Genomic DNA, 21795 nt, shown 5'->3' with positions numbered 1-21795 from the left:
CTTGTCTGTGATATCAATAAGACCTGCTGGAGAGACAGGTTATAATAGAGACTACCCCATCTCTGGAACAGGCTGCCCATCCAAGTGAAGCAGAGTTCTTCAAATATTCAGAAAGTACACATTATGGTGGTGCTGCGGTAGCGTTGTCGCCTCACAGTAAGACGCTGTCTGGTTCGATTCTCAGCTAGAGCGTCTTCTGCGTGGAGACATGTGTGAAGGGGCGTACCTTCGTTTAAGGTTGTGTGTCAGGCCTGGCAAGCTGGTATGTAAAAATCAACTGCCAATCATTAGCGGACCGGAGTTCTGCTGTGGCGACCCCTAACCGGGAAAAGCCGAAAGATACAACAAACACATTAACGTGCAGACAATGTCACCCTATAGCTTGTAAACTATAGCACCCTTATGCAAAATTAAAAACACTTGTTATACGTATCTGTGGCTCCAGATCTTTTCCATGGTATTTATGTTCAAGGTTAAGGATAACCTGAATAAACCATTACATAGTTTTAAAAATAACAGAAAACATTCCTAGTGTAAAGCAACAATCTACACTGGCCGTTATAAGTAAAGAAGGCATCACCTCAAACTGTGTTAGACTTACATACGTGAAATGTATGCTCTGCAAACAGAAAATTATTAGGGATCTATTCTCCTATATTGAAATATTACAGGTAGGTAGATACACTCGGATGAAGGCCTTATTGTTCACTCAGACTGCCTTAAGTTAGACAGTGGAGTAGTAGCCATCCATAACCTAGCTTAATATAACTGAAGCTTGATGTCAAATGTCATCCATAAATCCAATGTATTACTATAGTTAATGCTATGTCTGCCGTACTGATGGCATTATTCAGCTTGGTTATATCCTGTCATGTTCTACTCTTGGTATCATGGAAATTTATGCCATGTATAGTGCATTGAGTACGCTTAGCTTATGCCTTCCATGCATAGCTCTGCAGTTAAACCATGGATTAATTCCCTGAATAGTGCAATTTATAATATTATAGTCTGGTGCCATCCACAGCCCATTGTGAGTCATACCACTTAACCTCTAGAAGCAACTTTTTTGAGAACTAAATGTGTTTCACACGCACATGCGCACACACACACACACACACACACGCACACACGCACACACACACACTCTTACTGCTAAAAAGTAGCAAAGGGCATCTCCTCCAACTATTGCTTAAAAATGCAGTAAAACATCTGACTGCTTAAAAAATGTAGTAGAAGATATCTTGAGTGCTTCTACTGAGTGCTGCTTAAAAATACAGTGAAAGATGTCTTTCAGATCTTTCAATCTTATCAAAAGACCCACAGTGTCCTGTGATGTAGAGAACACTTGCCAAAATCCATACTTGCATAACTTGGAGGAAAGTGTTAACCGTGCCTGTGTGCACTCAGCTGGACAACAGTCTTACAGTATTACAGGTACTGGTGTACTCAAGGAGGCACACACCTTTAAAGGGGGCACATGCCCCAGTGTGCTCCCCTCTAGTGCCACCTGTGACTAATTTTGGAACATTTCTAAGGATTAGAACATTTAAACGATACCAAGTGTCTGGTTAAAGCAAAATTATCAACCATAAAGCTTGTAAAAAAATCTTTTATTGCAGAAACTTTTTAGTACTTTATAATAAAAAAACACATCCTGTCAATTAGCTTTATATCTCAAAAACTATGGTTTCCTTTTTAAGTTTAATTTCTAATTAATATGGCATTATGAAGGCTGTGTGTAAAAAAAATATCAAGAGAATAACCTACAGGAGATGCTTTGACATTAAAGTTGTGTTTTATCCTTTACAGTTAAGGCTGAATACCTGATTTTCTGTCAGTAATTCCAATAAAATAATTACTCTTTCAGTTATATTGTTTAATTATCTTATAAATTTTGACTAGCTAGGACCAAGGGATAGATTAAGGTAGGTGCTTTTGGAGCTGAAACTCCAGTCGCATACTCTGAAATCCGCCTTTGCTCAGCTTTCCCTGATTGACCCAGGATCTGTTAACACATCATCATAAATGTGGCTAGTAAGCAATGAGAAAATTCGTTTGCAGTCTATCAGCTATAAGAAATTAATTGGGTTTAATTAAAAGAGGGGTTATGCTTTATTACTACTTCTATTTAGAGCTGTGTAAATTTCTTGAAGTTAGAAGTCACACATGTCTGGGCAGAAACTCGTAAAGTTTATTTACATTTGTCCTAATTTGCCCTTCAAATCCTACTAGGCTTGCGGAAGAAGGAAGTGGTCAGCTTACATCTGATCATCAGATTTCAAATCTTATAAGTTTTGAGTTCCAAGTTAGCTTATGCTATTAAAAACTAAAATCCTATAGATGTAACCATCACAGCTCACTCATGAAGAGTGGGGTAATTTACATATTTATTTTACCTCAACCATTCCATAATGTGCCATGGCCAAAAGTAAAATTTCAGTTTTTAAACTTTTAATAGATGAAAACTTGCCTGTGCATGCCCTGCCACTGGACCACCCCAGGATTTTGTTGTTAGTTTTTATTCTTTTGATAACCAATTAAATCGTTCACAGACATGCACACACACTTTCTCTCTCACAAAGAAATGCATTTATCTTCTCTCTTGACCAAAATTGCTAACTTAAATTCCACGTGTGAGTGTGGAATGTACTTATATCCACGCTGGTGTACTTGCATGCAATGCACGCATGGTCCTCTTTAAAGCAGAAGATGCTTAGACTGCAAAGAGAAGTTTTTTTTTTTTAAATTGTTGGAGCCTCCTGGTCAATGCTGTAATTGTGAGAAGGCGCTTGTCCCCCCCTCCCTCATCCTGTGGTACCATCACAACACTAAGGAAGTTTGGGGAGGGAGTAAATGACAGAGTACAGTTGGGACGGACGGTCTCTGAGACAGGGCGCCAAGAAGAGTGGAAATGAGCAGAAAAAAAATTAAATGAGAAAAATAAATAAGATAAATAAACATTGCACCCTTTGAGGCCAGCCTGTACAGCACCCTAGGCGGTCGCCTAGTTCACCTATGCCTAAGGCCGGCCGTACTTGTGACAGACAAAATCAAGATGAAGTGATTGCATCCCTGTTTTTAGACCTAAGTAAAGTATTTGATAGTTTCACATCCTATGGTGTTAGACTTGAAATGAGCCTAACAAATGGTATCCGAGTTATTTGAACGCACTGAAGACATTGAATGTTGGGCTGATGAGCTCTGTACCCCTCAACAAATAGTAGTAGATGTTCATTGTGTTTCATTGTTGCAGTACTAACAATATGGGTTATCCTTGCTACTGTAGCCCTTGGCTGGCCTGAATGCAGGAGACTTAAAACCCTTCTCTTGGGTGCAGTAGTCCTGATCCTGACAAAGTATGGTTGTAATGTGCAATAGCAGGCAGCATATTTTAGCTCTTTTCTGTTTTTCAGAGCCCGATGCATCCACTTCTGTAGACTGTATAGATCATTTCAAACTTCTTCAGAATGTTAAGTGCCTCATTTGGAACCTTTCCAGATCTTATCTGATTGGTTTGCTGTTAGATGAGTACTAGGACTAAAGCTTGTTTTGATTGTGGAAAACCAATTCTTCATTGAGAGTTTCATTCTCTGTTTTGCCTGGGTCTGAAGCACGACTAAGTAACTGACCCCACTGTGCTCAGTTGAGTAAGCATACCGTCTGAAGATGGGCTGAGTCTGTAGCTCCATTTTTAGTAAAAGAAAAATGACATTTGGCATCTTCACACCGGTTTCTGTGACTTCAGTCCCCTCTCACAAGCATGTGAAGAAGCATCCAAACCATACTAGGGTGGTAGACAACTTAGCTTTGCTGTCAGCCAATCCACCCAGTCTCATGATTGTTGGACAGGAGATGCTTTTGCAGTTCCTTCTGATAACTGAGGGTGTGTTAGAATCCCCTGCCAAGAACCCTTACAATTTGGAGTCCCATTTCTAGCACCCTCCACTACTACAGGAGTTAAAAGGACATGTGTTGTCATTTGGGCCCAAGGGTGCTCTGTAGTCCTTGGCTTCTGACTCCCACTTTAGGCCTTCAGATAGAAGGGTGGAATCTCAAAATCTATAGGGGGGGTTGTCACTCGACCAAGCACAGGCCACATCCACCTGCCTGTAATCTGGACCTAGTTCTAACATGGGCCCTAAGCCAAAATTAAAAGGATTTTTTTTCTAACTTGCCTCATCCTAGTCCTTCTGGCTCCCAACCCCAGCGGGCCTACTTGCAGGACTGACCTAGACTGACTGAGGATCTCTTTCAGATTTGTCACTTCCAGACAGAACAGCCTTACTAGACTTCCTGCTAATACATAATGTTTTTCCTGAAAAAGAAAGAGGGACCCCCCCCCATGATATTTCAGATTATTTTGACTCTTGACAATGAATTAACGTATATGTAGACCAAATTTCTATTTTTATGCGGATTTTAAATTTGATATCCTTGCCTCAGTCTTACTACCTGAGGATTTCACCTTTGGGGGAGACGCTCCATAAGATGAGGGAGTTTTTCCATTGTCAAGCTTTGTACTACCTGCAGTCTAAAGAGAGGCTAGAGAGTTTTGGAAATTCCCCAAGCATAAACCTTTGGCCATTCCTCCACTGATGGAAGTTGAGCATGATTTCATAATGGACTGTTCCCTGCAGCTGAAGTCTGTGCCACCTGCTTTTTGGAAACCGGCCGAATTTAGAGGGTCCTGGAGTCCCACAAACATCTTTTTTAGTAATGATGTTGCTATTCCTCTGGTGGCGACTCAGTGTTCCGAAGGTGCAAAGGGCAGCACTTCTAGGAACTCCTTGCCATATGACAAAGAGAGGATGACCCTTGAGAGATTTGGCAAAAACTGTATATTTCACAGGCAAGTAATTTGTGAATGGCTACTTCGTGTGACCTTGTGCTCTCGGAGCTGGTCATGTTTATTTTGTTCTTGTATGTAACTGATAACTCACTGAATGTTAAATCTATGTAAAAGATTGTCTTCACTGTGAGGTTTCATTTGTTGTGAAACCACATGGTTGTGCTTATTTCTACGATAGTGTGCCATTTGCATTGAGTTTGTTTTATTTAATCTGTTCTTATTTTTATAAATTTTTTGTTAAGGTGCATATGCTGAACTTGGCATTGGGAGTTTTAAAGAATACCCTAGTTACATGTAAACATTCTTTAGTGTCCTAATGGCTGAGTTGTTTTGTAAAGCATGACTAGCATTTGCTAACTTCTCCATGGATAAAAATATAAATGTATAGTACAGCACTTGAGTGAAATATATTAAATGTAGATTGTTCTAAAACTGTAATAATCATGTGCTGCATTGGTGTAGCTGCAAGCTGTATCTAATCATTTTCTTTGCTTTATTTTTTAGGAACTCGACTTTTGACGGGCTCTAACATTCTGCAGCTTTGGTCTAATATCCCTTTGGAAATGCATGTTGATGACCATTTCTCAGAAGGGATGGTAACCAATGGCTTTAGCAGCTGGAAGTGCATCTGGCAGTGCAAGTGAGTAAGCTATGCAAAGGGATTTATTTTATTAGTTTTTAGTGGTCAAGGAATTTTGCTTATACTTGGGATAATTACAGGTTGTAGATTCCAAATTAAGCTTTCTTAATAAATAACTGTCAGCTGACGAATTGATTTTGAATCCTGTTTTGCTTTCATCAGCAGTTAGTATAAACTTTTTTGTCCCCGTCCAACCTTTTGATGTCTAATGCTTCAGAGTGTGCCTTCTGAATGGAAGTTTCTTAACTCTGCTAGGGAACAAGGAAGAGATGGATTATACAGAAAGTGTTTTCTTATGATATTGCATATTTGTGGCTGATTCACGTTTGATACAAAGGCAGATTTAGATGTTTAGTAATATAAAAGTAATGGTGAAAGATCCAGTAGTAATATAAAAGTAATAGTGAAAGATCCAGTATATTCCTTGTAATATCTTTTGTGGGTGTTCAATGACCACTTTTGTTTTACTTATTTTTGTATTAATGGGTATGAAATAGCAGGTTACTGGAAGATGTACATTTATTTTGTATCTCTTTAAATGTACTGTGGACCATTTGTCCTAATTTAGTGCCTTCCACACCATAGTCCCACAAACCAGTTTACTGCCATGGAATACTGAAAAACATCATACTGGTTATTTTTTGCCAAGGGACTGTACCCCTCCATTTCATGATATGCCCCCCCAACACTTATTCCTAAGTACATTGCTTCCAGTGTTGTAATACTTCAGAGAAAAGTAACATACTGTTTAGTCCTTCTCTCTAAAGTGGGGTAACCTTCGAAGAAGCATTTTACAGATGAGACTGTGGAGCATCATAGAAGGTGGTGCATCCCCCTAGTAAGACTAAGTAGTATGTCTTGTTTAACTGTACAGCAGGGTTAAGATGATCCATAGGCATTTGTATCTAGTCTGAATGTTAAAACAGCAGTAATTTCAGATATTTTATTTCTGTCTTGCTTGGTAATTCTTCATGTTGGTGATCTAAGATGTTATGGTGAATTCACAATGGTTGTCTTTTAGGCAGGTACTGTTTTCCATACTGTATTAAAAACCTTGCCATGCAAGTCTGTATGGGAGAGTAAATGGTAAAAATGCAGTTTGAAAGCAAGTTGTGAAATATGTGTGAAGTTTAACTTGTATTTTTTTTTTTGTTGTCAAACCTCTGTTTCCTGTAATATTGCATCACTTCCCTGATTTTGGCTAATTTCCACCCTGTCCTTTGTACAATTTTTTGGGTAAATTACAGAGGATTACAGTTAGTCAACAGTGCCAGATATTAAGAAAATAAATGTTGATGCAAAACCTATTTCTTTTCTCTGGTTCACCTAAAAATTATTAAAAATTATGATTTTTGGACCTTTTCACCCCTCCTCCAATTATTTTTGGCTTTGTCCAGATTTCTTGAACAAATAAGTTGAGAGGTATATTTATATATGTATTTATTTTTGTGCTATGTTTGGCGATATTTTACTTGAGGGGGCCTCACCATTTCGTTTTGCACAGAAGTGGGAGTGTCGCGAATTGAGTGACAACCCGGTCTGCATATGTAATTAGCCTTCAAGTAATCGCGTGTGCATACATGATGTGAGAATATTAACGTAAATTAAATGTACATGCTACTTCCAAAACACAAAAGGTTAATGCACTATAAACCATTACTGTAGAAGATAGAAGAATCAGTTTAATTTAACGGTCACCACCTTGTTTGCCATGCAACTGTCTACAGGAAAGACGTATCCAGGTAGAAACGGACTCTGTTTAGAGCTTTCATTCTTTTAAAGGAAGTTCCTTTGTTTCTCAGCGAGTTCTGTGCATTTTCAGTTCTGTGTTTGCCATTTGGTCTCTGTACAGCCCCAAGAGTGTTCAGTGTCTAGCCACATTCATTGCCTTAGCCAGAATGCAGGGGATCCAACTCTTCCCTTATCTGGATAATATCCTCATCCAGGCATTGTCCCCTCAGATGGTCCAACAGCACCTGGACTTCAAAATCTCCTTGCTAAGATGTCTGGGGTTTACCATAAACCTTCAGAAATCTTCTCTGATCCCTTCCCAGGATCATGTGTTCTTGGGATGCAGGATTCCCACAGGGCAAATGATGGCCTGTTTTCCTCCAGAAAAGATACTGTTTCTCACGTCTTATTTCCAGGGAATTCTCTCTCTCCGGTCTCTGTCAGCTAGGGAGTTTCTGAGGCTCCTAGGATTCATGGCCTCCACCACTCCCATGGTATATGAGGAAGTTTCAGTGGTACTTACAACCCTCTGGAGTTTATGGTCCCCTTTCTTTCCTGCTTCACCAGGGAATTAAACTGGTGGATTGCCCAGGTTTCTGCCAATCCAGGCCTTCCGCTGCAACCCCCCCCCCCCAATCAGGATCTGTACACAGATGCTTCAGACTCTGGTTTGGGGGGCAACCTTAGGGGACTGGAGAGTGAGGGACAGTTGGTCTCCCTTACAGCAGTGGGAACTCCATCAGTATCAAGGAGATGAGAGCCTTGATATTTGCCCTCCAAACCTTCAAGGATCATATCCTCCCAGGAGTGCTGAGATGGTACACAGACAACACCACTGATGTTCTTCGTGTTTCACTGTTGCAGTCATCACTTGTGGGTTATCCCTGCTGGGTAGCCCTCGGCTGACCCAAATACCAGAGTAAAAGATTTCCCATCTGCGTCGGCTGCAGGTTGCCTGAGACTGATGTCAGGGCTGTAAAGGGAAGCAGCCAATGCCCGTTACATCAGTCTTTCTTGCCATGGAGCCTGAAGCAGATGCAGTTTGTGTCAGTCAGCCGTTGCTAGAGTGAGGAAGAAAATCTACTAAAGCCAAGTGCCCCATTGTCCGAAAAAGTAAATAATTGTCTCTGCTATGGAAAACAAATACCACACTGAGACTTCCATAATCTGTGTGTGACTTGTTTAGGCCCAGACCAAGACGTCCTCGGATGTCTATTCTGTGCTTTATTTAACACTAAGACCATCTGTAGAAGAGCTGAATTTGTAGCCAGGCATTTCAGGGAGAGTAGTTGCCAGTGCAAAATGGCATCCGTCGGCCAGCCTACTGTGGAAATTCCTAAAAAGAGAAGGAAAGAGATAGACCACAGAAGGTTAGGCCCACAGACAACACAAACCTGAAGTCAGCCAGCCTTCTATCCACTAGCACAGTGAAACTCTGGCACCTACGCAACCCCTGACAACAGCTTTACAGCCACCGCAGGCCTCTGCTCTGAGACTGTTTTGGAGTCCGGTACACTGCTAGATCAGGCTTCTCCTTCCGAAATGTCGGTTGTCAGCCCCGCGGTTGGGTCCGGAGCCACTTTGCAGGCACTGGCTTCTGAGGAGACCTTTCAGATGAACAATGCCAGACAAAGACAGGCGGTCACACCACCAGCCAAATCCACTCCCAGGCCCATTGAATCGCTGAGGCCTAAAAGCAAGGCCACTCCTAGAAAACTCCTTCCTCAATGCTCAGTCACCAACTGCTTACCTCCCAACTTGCTCAGTTACAGTAGTTACTTAGGATGGCTGAGGATTTAATCACTCATCAGTGGAAACCAGTCTGCTCAAGCTACCCTGGCCAAGAGAAAAAGGGACCTTTCTTCAGAGATGCTTTCAGAGCCAGGACTCAGAATTTCTGGACTCAGACACTGAACAGCAGCCCCTGACGGCCTTTGAGGATTCAGATGCAGAGGAATCCATTCCTTTTGCATCCCCTCCTGAGGACCTGTCATTTGGGGAGACCTTAAATACCCTCAGAGTACATTTCCATTGGGAAGCTCAGGACTACCGCCAATCAAAAAAGAGATTGAGAGAGCTGCTGGACTTACCACATCACAAACCTTTAGCCATCCCTCCCATTCTGGATGTGGTGGAAGATGTCTTCCTGGAGTCTGGCCTCACCCCTGATGTCCTTCCTTCTGCACCCAGAAAGCCTGATCGATGATATAGGTTGCCAGACAACCATAAATATTTATTCAAGAACTCTGCAGCCAACCCAGAGTTCATCACTCAGGGACCCAAGGGGGCTAGGGCAAATTTCTCCAAAAATCAAATACCCTCTGACAAAAACAACAGAGCCTTGAACCGATGGGGCAAAAAGGTATACACTTCGGCTACCCTAGCCATTAGAGCCCTCAACTGCCAATTCCATTTGCTTAAATATCAACAAAACATGCTGGAATTATTAAAGCAGAAAACTTCCTCCTTACCAGAGTACTACTACCAGAGAACTGTGAGATGTGATACACACAGCTCTCAAGTGGCAAAACATTCTCTGCATTGCGGATTTGATGCTGTAGAATCCTTCAGCAGGGCTGCTGTTTCCGGATCAGTCATTAGGAGACATCCATGGGTGAGAGAACAACCTTTGCCTGAGTACGTTAAATGAAATAGAGAGCAATTGTTTGACCCTAAAGCAGAGGAGGTGATTAAGAAAATGGAGGATGTCCAGTCCATGCAGGCAGTCAAAGACTTCCTAAAAGTACAGTCCTGCAGATTTAGTAGGAACTTTCCCACCAAACACTGGTCCTTTCCTGCTCAAGCCAAAACTGTGCAAAGGAAAGGACACAGAGATAGACCCTCCAGGCAACTGCACCAAAGCCAGCAGAGGCCTAGACAGTAGACCTCTACCACTCCTAGGCAAGGGAGTTCCAAGTCCACTCCCTACCCTAAGGTCTCACAATGACTCCCCCTCTCCCCTCTGCCCCCCCCCCCCCCACAGGCTAGGAGGAAGACTATCCTTATTCATAGACAAGTGGCAAGCCATCACAGCAGATTGGTGGGTCCTAAACATCATTTCCCAAGGGTACAGATTCTCTTTCAAAGAAAACCCAAGTTTTTCAGGTTATCCAGACATACCAGCAAATCAGAGGACCGAGGCCCTCTGCCAGATTAAAAAACTTTATGCTCAAGGGGCAGTGGAGCCTGTACCAGAGGAACAAGTGGGAAAGGGGTTTTATTCAAGGATGTTCGTGGTACCCAGCAAAGAGGGCACCTTGCACCCTATTCTAGACATATCAACATTAAACCTGTCCCTCCTACTGCCAAAATTCAAAATGCTAATATTTCAAAAACTCTTGCCTATGCCGACACCAAATGCTTGGCTAGTGACTCTAGATCTAAAAGATGCCTACCTCCAAATCACCATAAGAGAGTCCTGCAGGATTTACTTAATCTTTAGAGCAGGCTCAGAGCACTTTCAATTCTCTTCTGTGCCCTTTGGCTTACTTACTGCTCCCAGAGTCTTCACCATCTGTCTGCCATCTCAGCATGTTTACCTCTCTTCCCCCCTCCTTTGGCTTCCAGACTGGAAGTCAAGCTTTTTTTAAAAGGGGGTACTAAATTTTAGACCACCAAGGAAGCTTATTCCCCACTCCTTGGGATATTAATTTTGTTTTGGAAAAGCTGACCTTACCTCCTTTTGAGCCATCCAGGGACTGCACTGTTCAACACCGCACATGGAAAACTGTTCTCTTGGTGGCCACTTCAGCTAGAAGGTTCTCTGAATTGCAAGCCCTCATGGCCTCTTCCCCCCCTTCACTGTTTTCCACAAGGGCAGGGTTTGCCTCCTTATTAACTGATCCTTCATGCCCAGTGTAGCTAATGAACTTTCCCTAAATCAAGCCATCAGTCTCCCTACCTTCTTCCCTTCACCCAGTCCTCCAGTGAAAGGATCCTTCACTCCTTGGATGTACATAAACAACTCTGATGCTATTTGGCCAAAACCAAATCCATTCGCAAATCAGATGGGCCCTTCATCTCCTGTCATCCAAGAGCCCTGGGATACAGTGTTTCCAAGCAAACCATTTCCTTCTGCTACACAGCCCAGGGCAAAAGGCTCCCCTTCCTAGTGAAAAATCACTCCAGTAGGGCTTTGCCCTCATCTGAGACCTTCTTTAATGGTCTGGATACAACTGCCATTTTAGAAGCAGCTACATGGTCATCTGTCCACACTTAAACTAAACACTACAAGTTGGACATCATTTCCAGGTCCATAGCAGGTTTTGCTAGGGCCGTTCTTCATGGTTTTGTGGAGAATGTCTCTGTTCCTCTTCCCAGTACTTAATAGCATAAGCTTTTGTACTCTCCTTCATGTTATGGATACAGCAGCATATGAATAGAAGGGCACAGTATCGTTGTATAAAATCTTAACATAACTTTAGATGTCTCTTCTATATGCTGCTGTACAGCTCCCACCCTGCCTTCCTCCCTGACTCTTGCCTGACTCCTGAGTAACCACTCCATAGTCACTGGTTCCTGGTGGGGTTCAGTTCTGAGGTAGGTATGTGCTGACGTCCTCTTTATTCCTGATGTCCATTTTTGGCCGTATGCTGAGCGATGCGGACCATTGCACGTACCTTCACAGTAGCATTTACTTGTATAATGGCAGACTCCCTCAAGTTATGGATACAGCAGCATGTAGAAGGACATCTAAAGTTTTATGGTAAGATTTTACACAACTCTACTATCTAAACCATACCCACTTCCCTGTCCAGGGTGAGGGACATGCATTCTACTCAAAAACCTGTTCTAGTAATATGCCTGCTTTACTTTCTTTAGATAATTAAAATTGTGTTAAGTAATACATAACCCTTTCCTTGGAAAGCCTTTCCATCCTAGTCAGAAATAGAAAACAGTTCTCTTGTATGGACATTGGAGCAGTAAAATTAGTATAACATTTAAATCTGTGTAGTGGACAAATACTTAAATGCATCTTGAGTTCCCTTACTTTTGACCTCCTCTTCCCACTGGCTAAGAAAGTCAGGATGTTTCCTTTGCATGTCACTAGTGATGTGTGCACTGCTCAACAAAGATGGGTGTGCTAGTGCCATCAAATATTGTCCTGAAAGGACTGTGCGAGGGATCTTCTTTGTACTGGGAACTCTCATCAAGTTTTGAGACTTTCTCTTAGTGTTTTTTGTATGGCAGAGTATCTTTGACTCCTTGCTGTACCACTGGGGGAGCCCTGAAACCCACATAGCCACTAAAAACCTTGACAGTTTATCATTTCTTACTACAGTGCACTATGGCTAGCTGCACACAGTTGCACCTTTTTTTTTTCTCTAACATCTCGCAGCATAGGACAACTTAATACAGTAATCTGTGGTGGTGTGCAAATACTGTAGCACAAACGTGTTGGCATGTCAGGATGGTATAAAGGTGTGAGAAATAACATTACATTTGATGTTAAGTTGTCAATCTCGCCTTCATTCTTGCTTGATGGGTTCGGAGCCGATCCTCGGCTCTGACTCTGCACTTGCTAAGCTCGAGAGTCACTTTTACCAGCTCGAGGCAGCCCCATATCCCATGATGCAAGGCGGTAAGTACCCAGATCTCGTTTGCCGCTTCGCTGATGAGGTCCTCCTTTTACCAGCTCCTGGTAAGTGATTTATACACTACTGCTTTTGCCCTTTTTCGATTTAAACTTAATTTTAAACTTAATTTTAATAGTTTTAGACTAGTTTTAGTCCTTTTCTGACTAGAATTCCCTCTCTCCTTTAAAGTTTTTAGTCAGGCCTTCTCCCATCCCATCCCCCCCCCCTTGTTAGGGTGTGTGTGTGTGTGTGAGAGAATAGTTTTTCTTATTTTTGGGATATATTTCTTGGACAGGTGTTGTGTGTGTGTGTGTGTGTGTGTGTGTGTGTGTGTGTGTGTGTGTGTGTGTGTGTGTGTGTGTGTGTGTGTGTGTGTGTGTGTGTGTGTGTGTGTGTGTTTTACACCATGTCTAAGGAAAGGGTCTCAGGCTTTAAGAAGTGTGACTCGTGCTGTCAGAAGATGTCTCTGACAGACGGTCACACTTCTTGCCTATACTGCCTGGGACCTCTCCACCTGCAGGACTCCTGTGCGATTTGTCATTCTTTCAGCCAGAGAGTCCTGCAGGAAAGGAGAAACAAGCTGATTTTGAGGGGCCTACTTAAACCGGAGGGCTCTCCGGCTAAGTCGGCTCCAAAGGCTTCAAGTCTTCCAAGGCCCAGGCTTCTGTGTCCAAGCCTGCGGCCTCGGCTCTGACTCTTTCAGAGTCGAGATCGGCTCTGGCTGGAGCCGATCCTGGTTTGCACAAACCTCCGGCACCGATGGCTATCGGTGCCGATTCTGGTTCAGTCACTTCGGTGTCGGCGCCGATCGGTTCCGATCACCATGTGGCTCAGGCTTCGGTGTCGGCTCCGACACCCTTACTTTTATATCTGTATCGGCTCCGGCCGGAGCCGATGCATCGAAACATTCTGTCGGTGCCGATAAGTTGTCGGCTCCGACAGTTTCCATAGTTTCTTCGGCTCCGATGGTTCCTTCGAGGAAGAGGTCCAGGTCCCCTTCCTTGGAGCCGATACTCTCGGCTCTGGCATCTCCTCTCCTCTCGGAATGGAGCCATCAGAGCCGATCATCCAGGTCATCCAGGCTTTCTGACCATGATTTAGAGAGGGTGGTCAGTAGATTGTTAAAATCACAGGCACTGGCCCAGATGCTACATAGTCCGTCTCAACAGACGACTATTAGTCCACACCCCATTGCAGTTCCTCCTTCGACTCTACCCCAGAGTTTGGAGTTGGAGTCTTCGGGAATGGTTTCTGCTAGGGCTGAGGGACAGATACCCCCTCCTTCTGCTCCTTCAGTCTCTACTCTTATCTCCTCTTCGAGACCTTCCTTAGAGGGATTCGGTGGTCGGGCTTCCCTGGTCTCCTCCAAGGGGGAGAGTGGCATCGGACCCTTGTCCGACCCCACTCTTCCCCTTGGAGCCTCGGCCTTGGTGAGCTCGGCTCCAACATCTGCCTCTGAGCCTTCCCTTTCGGTGGGCCCTGGAGTTCCTGGTTCTTCGGAACGGGTTCTCTCGGACCTCCCTGGGAGGGGAGCCTTCGAGGTGATGAAGAGTGTGCTGGCCACTGGACTCAGCCAGCAGTCTGTTCCCTTAGCTCCTCCCTCTATGGTGCCTGTCGATATCTCTGCCACTTCTCTTGCTCCCGGACCCAGAGATCCTCCGCCTCAGGTTTCCCCACTGGGAATATCCCCCTCTTCCGTGGATTCTCCTGATCAGTCAGGGGATCCCCCGCGAAAGAGGACCTGTAAGAGGAAACACGTAGACTCCCCCGAGTCTATCACTTCAGATACTGGCTTAGATGAGTCAGAGGGATCCCCAAGATCCCCCTCTGAGGATGTCTCCTTTTCAGACATCCTAGAACTCCTTAGACAGAGGGGAAACTGGCCCACCAATAATCCCTCTGAGGATGAGTCGGTATACCTGGAGGCGTTTGGATCTCGGCCCTCCACCTCCTGGGTGTCTCTGCCTTTCGACCCCCTTATGCAGGTTATTGCTCGAAAGGCTTGGGCTGCTCCTGACTCTGTAGAGCCAGTCCCTAGGAGGCCTTCTAAATTTATTACTGCCCCGTCGGACAAGCAATTCCTCACGAAAGGTGTCCCTGCTGATGCCATGGTGGTGGCGGCTGCCACTAAGAAGGAACTTGCAGATCCTTCCGTATCTATCCATCCTCCTAATAAGGACGCTAGGACCATGGATAGGTATGGTAAGCAGATGTTCTCTTCAGCGACCTTTGCTATGCGTTCGCTGAACTACCTATGTCACTTCACCAGACTCCAGAGGGATATCCTTAAGGAGCTATGTGAAGTAGTACAGGATCCTACAGCTGCAGGGGCTCAAGAAAAAATTGCTTCGCAGCTAGGAACCCTTAATTCTATTGCTAACTCCTCCATGCGACTGATATCATATGCTGCAGATGGAGTGAGTAGGGCCGCAGGTACAGGTGTGGCTCTTAGACGCCAAGCCTGGATGCGGCTCTGTAATTTTGCAGATCCCTTTAAGGCGTCCTTCACAAACTCTCCCTTTGATGGCTCAGCTTTGTTTGGTCCTCAAGTGAAGAAACGTTGACCAGGTGTGAGCAGGGCGGCAAGACTCTTTCTGCCGTGGGTCCGTTTTCCACCCTTCTAGACCTTACCCCAAAGGGCAGAAGTGTGGCAAAATGTGGTTCCATAAATCCCAAGGAGTCACGCCCGGATTCACATGGTCAGTTTACCCCTAGAGGCAGAGGGGTAACAATAACAGGCGCGCTCTAGAGGCAGAGGGGTCCACAAAACCAGGGAAGCAGAGAGCCTCTCTCTGACGAGCCCTTTCAGCATCCCTGAGATGTTGCCCGACTGTCCATCCTTGGAGGCAGTCGGGAAGACTATCACTGTACCCAGAAGCCTGGCGTTCCCTCACTCAAGACAGATGGGTACAGTCGATCATATCCGAGGGTTACAAAATTCCTTTCGAGGAAAGTCCTTTCTATCACTCAAATTCCCTTCCAGATGTACCACCGGTCTAAGGAAATTGCAGAGTTAGAAGTCTTAAAACTTCTGCAAAAAAGAGCCATTCAGCCAGTTACAACAGATCATTCAGAGCCCGGAATCTACTCTAGGTTCTTTTGGTCCCCAAAAGACTGGAGACTGGAGACCAATATTGGATCTCAGCAGACTCAAGTCTGTGAGGAAGACAAGATTCCGAATGGTCACTCTTCAGTCAATTCTGCCCTTCTTACAGAAGGACAACTGGATGTGCTCAATAGATCTTCAGGATGCGTGCTATCACATAAAATTCACAGGCGCTCCAGGAGATTTCTCCGCTTCGGCTGGGGTCAGTCATTTCCAGTTCAGAGCCCTGCCCTTTGGTCTCACTACAGCCCCCAGAGTGTTCACCAAATGTATGGCAGTGGTAACGGCTCACCTGAGGCGTCAAGGATTCCAGGTGTTTCCGTATCTCGACGACTGGCTCCTTTCAGCCACCACCAGGCATCAGCTTCTTCAAGCCAGGGATTATACAATAAATCTTTGCTCTCAATTGGGCATCTCGATCAACTCAGGAAAATCCTCCTTATTGCCCTGCCAGTCTATTACTTTCATAGGCGCAAACTTAGACACTGTTCGGATGTCAGCTACCCTTACAGATCAAAGAATCTCAGACATTCAAAGTCACGTCAGGATCATTCTAGCCAGCAAGAAGGTACAGGCCAGAATGGTTCTAAAGGTGTTGGGCCTCATGGCTGCGGCCATTACCCTTCTTCCCCTGGCTGCGCTTCCATATCGCCTTCTTCAGTGGATGTTGTTCACTCAGTGGTCTTACCAACAACTTCCGATGCGTCACCAGATACTGGTGACACCGATATGCAAGAATCATCTTGCTTGGTGGATTACTTCTCCCCAGATTCACCAAGGCAGACCCTTTGTACCCCCATCCACGGTAGCCACTGTCACTACGGATGCCTCCCTGATCGGGTGGGGGGGGCATTATCAGGGCAGGATGGTTCATGGGACATGGCAACCTTTTGAATACCACCTGCACATAAATGTCCTAGAGATGAGAGCAGTGCTTTTAACGTTGCAAGCCCTCAATGACTTTCTTCCCTTGGGGACAATTGCAGTCCACACAGACAACATGTCTGTAGTGTGGTATATCAACAAACAGAGCGGAACCAAGTCCTACCCCTTGTGTCGAGAAGCACTCGGACTTTGGCAATGAGCGATCTCCTCTCATCGGTTTCTGGTAGCAACGCATATCCCTGGGAAAACCAACATTTTAGCGGACAGATTGAGCAGAGCTATTCTCATGCCTCGCGAGTGGTCTCTCAAACAATCTATAGTGGAAGAGATTTTTCTGGAATGGGGTCACCCATGTTGCGATCTTTTTGCTACTCCCCAAAACAGCAAATGCCCAGATTTCTTCTCTCTCTTCCCACTGCCAGGCCATCCCCCCAGAGATGCTCTGACCCAGGATTGGCCCCAGGGACTTCTTTATGCCTTTCCTCCTTTTCCTCTGATCCCTCAAGTTATCCAGAAAGCAACCATTTTGAGAGCCAAAATGATTCTCATTGCTCCTTATTGGCCTCAACAAATTTGGTTTCCGTTCCTCCATCGTCACCTTTTGGTGCAGCCGTGGCATCTGGACACAGTGCCAGATCTTCTGATTCACCAATCCGGTCAGCTGCACAGGTCTATCCCTTCTCTCAATCTCACAGCATGGTTGCTCCACTTCCTTCCTTAGCCAGGCTTCCTATGATCTCTAACCCTGTTAGAGACATCATAGTAGCTTCTAAAATCCTCCACTAGGAGGATTTATACTAGCAAATGGAAACGTTTTTCTTATTGGGCTAAAGCCAAAAATATTGATCCCTTCACTGCTCCAGTACAAGCAGTTTTGGATTTCTTAGCGGAGATTTTTCACGCGGGCTCCTCTTGCTCCACAGTCAAAGTTCAATTGGCCGCTATCTCGAACTTTCATTTCGGGTTCGCAGATCACAACATTATGTCCCACAGGCTTTGTAGAGCCTTCTTGAAAGGAATCTTCCTCCTGAAACCTCCAGTTAGGAGTCCTCCTCCTCAATGGGACCTAAATTTAGTGCTGACATCCTTGATTCTTCCTCCCTTCGAGCCAGCTGTTTCTTGTTCCCTGAAATTTATTTCATGGAAAACTTTATTCCTGGTTGCTATTATTTCTGCTAGGAGGGTGTCTGAACTTCATGCTCTATCTGTTCGCACCCCCCCTATTTGGTCTTCCACAAAGACAGGGTATCATTGAGAACTAATCCGACCTTTTTGCCTAAGGTCGCCTCAAAGACTAATTTGAATCAGGCTATTGATCTCCCTGTATTTTTTCCAAACTATGCAAACAGATCGGAACAAAAATTGCATTATCTTGATGTCCACCGCCAACTCAGATATTATTTGGACAGAACAAAACAATTCGGGAAATCCGATCAACTCTTTGTTTCCTATGCTGATAACAAGAAAGGCCTTCCTGTCTCAAAAGTGACCTTGTCTAGATGGCTTTCTTCTGTCATCTCTGAAATTTATCAGCTCGGGGAAAACAGCTGTGCTCGAAACCTAAAGCACATTCAACCAGAAGCTTAGCCACTTCCACAGCTTTTCAAGCTAGACTTCCTTTAGACACTATTTCTGCAGCAGCCACTTGGGCCACTCCTCATACATTTATTTCCCATTACAAATTGTATTTGGCCTCCAGGGATAGAGCCAGTTTTGGCTCTACAGTTCTCAAGAGTCTGTTCCATTGAGCCACCCAGGATAGAGGTGCTAGGGACGCGGTCCCATCAAGCAAGAATGAAGGCGAGATTGACAACTTAACATTGAGAAGTTATGTACCTACCATAACGTTCCATGTTAATTGTCTTCTCTCGCCTTCTTTCTTGCGACCCTCCCTCCTTCCCCCAGGCCTGGACAGACCTTTCTCTACAAGGAATTATGCTTCTGAAGTCCATACAAAGCTGGTCCTTCTACCATCCTTCAGGTTTTTTTCTCTCCTTCTTTCTTCCTTTGGGAAGTTATTATGCTAGGTGCTATTGCCTTTTGTTATCAAACGAGATCTGGGTACTTACCGCCTTGCATCATGGGATATGGGGCTGCCTCGAGCTGGTAAAAGTGACTCTCGAGCTTAGCAAGTGCTGAGTCGGAGCCGAGGATCGGCTCCGAACCCATCAAGCAAGAAAGAAGGCGAGAGAAGACAACTAACATGGAACGTTATGGTAGGTACATAACTTCTCATTTATTACACATGTTTGATACACAGCTGTGGGAGCAGATTTGCTCTTTAGCATCTCCATCAGCTGCACTGTTGGTTATTGGCCTGCTTAGTATGCTCAGCAGGTGCTCATGCAAGTGCAAGAGCTCAAGAGAGCTTCTTAGTATGATTTAGACCCAGAGGCATGACAGAGAAAAAGCAGTTCAGTAATAATCATGAGTTAGTACCTTGTTAGCATAACAACTTTGCTCAGAGGCATTCATTTGTGATATAAAGCCTGTATGCTGCCCAGAACCTCATCACTGTAAGGAAGAGGAACGACTGACGATCTATCAATTTGCAGTCCTAGGTGCACTAACTGCAGGAGCTTCGTTTCATTTTTGTGAGGAAAGTTTGAACTTTGTAACTTATCACTTAGCTGCTTTGCCTCCAGCAGATATTGCTTTGTAAAACTGCTTAGACAGTGTGCTGTATTACTGTGTGGCAACATAAATATAGCTGCACTCATTTGTAGTAATTGTCATGTGAGTCATACAAAAGGGGGTTAGCTTGGGTAAAACAGCTGGCTATGGAAGTTCTTCAGCAATAGTGTTCCGCAGCATCGAGTTTATTCTTAGGCTGTACTGTCAAAGTGAAACTGCATTACTGCACAGTGGATCAGATGTGTTACTGTGCAGTAATGCACAGTGGGTCAGATGTATCTGCTGCTGTTTGAATCTGTGAACAGGTCATTGTAAAGGGCACAGTACAAGTAGACCCTGTTTACTTCAATTGCAGTACTGTAATTATTCTCTTATGTACAACCTACTGGCTGTGTCAGATTTTTCCTTGGGGGTAGGAGAGAGACACTTAACAAAAAATAAAAATGCTGTGTACAGCAGCAGCATTTAGCACAGATGTATGTAGACTGTGGGTGGAATGTCATACCTTCTATATAGTTTAACTGTTTTGTCACTAGATCTATTACAGAGTATGTAATCCACACACAAACTGCATTATGTAGCAATTTGAGCAGCAACACTCTTGTTAAACACAAAGCACTGACTAGATGTTGATGTACAGTGGATATAAAAAGTGTACACACCCCTGTTAAAATGCCAGGTTTTTGGTGATAAAAAAAACAGACCACAATAAATCCATTTCAAAACTTTTCCCACCTTTAATGTGACCTGTAAGCTGTACAATTAAATTGAAAAACAAATCTGTTAGGAGAAAAATATAAAAAAATAAACAATGCACAATAAGCTGGTTGCATACCTGTGCACACACTTAAACTAATACTTTGTTGAAGCACCTTTTGATTTAATTGCAGCATTCAATATATATTGATTAATATAATCTAAGGTCAAGCAAAACATTAGAGAGGTTCGCCCTTTGTGAAGGGATAAATGTAAATGTCTTGCATAAACCACTTAAGTGATCAACTAATAAAACCTTTTTAGACAAATTAAAAACAAAAGTGTGAACTGAGTCAATTTTATCAGAATTAGCTGAAACCTTAACCCTAGGACTCTGTACAGCAAAACTCTAACACAAGGTGTAACACTGTCACAATAAATTCCAACTCCCTGGTAATTGCTTTCAGTACACCTGGAAATTGAAGGCACACTTGCTAAACCCAGGCTAGAGACAAAATTACCAGAAGAGCTAGGATCAACAGAAGCCAAGGGGCTGAACACTGAAGGAATATCCGCTGAACAACCCCCACTGCCTTGTGAGAAGACTGGACAGCAGAGTCATTTATTTGCTCAAATCAGCTAATGTTTTGCTTGACCTTAGATTATACACCAGAAAACTGAATTTAAAGCTAAACCTAGGAGATGAAGATCTTGACACTCAAAGCACACAGTCTTCTATTGTTTCTCCACATTACAGAAATAGTTTAGGTACGTGTATTCTCAAACAAAAATCTCCCTTTACGCAACACGCTAACTACTTTTCTTACAGTTTGTGAAGGTGATTGTAGGAAAGCTGTTTTGTCTAAATCTAATGAGAAATGGTTCAACTTATCTGAAAATGAAATGATGGCTCTTCATGATCTTACATATAATGACAATCTGAAAATAATGAAAGCGGACAAAGGGACTTGGAATAGTGTTAATGGAGCAACATACTTAAGTTAAAATAGCTGACAACTTGAATATCGATTATTTCTATGAGAAAGTTGCACTTGAAGTAGTACACCAACATTTTGAACAAATTGACAATACTTTTAAAGTCCTTGGTTTCCGATCACAGCTTTACTACAGAAGAATTTCAGTTTTTTTTCCCTGAATCCTAGTCTAGCTATCCTGAAGATATATTAGAATGTTAATGACCCTTTTTTCAGATTGATAGTTTCAAACAAACGCGCTCAAACTGAAAATATAGCACATTACATTGACTTTGTACTCTATCCTGTAGTCCAAGCCACTCCTTATTATACAAGGTATTCTTGGGACTTTCTTAACATGTTATATGAAGTTAATTTAGATTTTTCCAACTGCATTCTAGTTACCTTGGATGTTGTAGCACTGTATACAAGCATTCCTCACAAAGACGGATTAAACTATGTGAAGCATTTCCTATATAAATTAGCTAATTTTCCTAGAGGCAAAATTGACACTTTAAATATCCTTATGTCTATAGTTTTGTAAAATAACTTTTTCCATTTCAATAACAGCATTTACAAACAGGTCAGAGGAGTTGCCATGGGATCGAAAATGGCTCTGGCATTTGCCAACTTGGTATTGAGTGAGTGGGAACTTGACACTTTGATTTTACCCGAGTTTTACTTCATGAAATTATGGGTTTCTA

General features: G+C 43.5%; 1 protein-coding gene across 1 annotated transcript in view; it reads left to right on the top strand.

The window, feature by feature from the left end:
- The window catches only part of DMXL1 (Dmx like 1), a 2737735-nt gene that overhangs the window by 26568 nt on the left and 2689372 nt on the right, over nt 1–21795 (top strand). Inside the window, exon 4 of the mRNA XM_044059165.1 lies at nt 5354–5489. Coding sequence (XP_043915100.1) covers nt 5354–5489 — 136 coding nt within the window. The remainder of the gene's footprint in view (nt 1–5353; nt 5490–21795) is intronic.

The sequence above is a fragment of the Protopterus annectens genome, chromosome 17.part0, assembly GCF_019279795.1.
Source record: "Protopterus annectens isolate FY-2018-M chromosome 17.part0, PAN1.0, whole genome shotgun sequence".
NCBI lineage: Eukaryota > Metazoa > Chordata > Ceratodontiformes > Protopteridae > Protopterus > Protopterus annectens.
The sequence above is the reverse complement of the archived record's forward strand: the minus strand, read 5'-3'. Positions and strand labels throughout refer to the sequence as shown.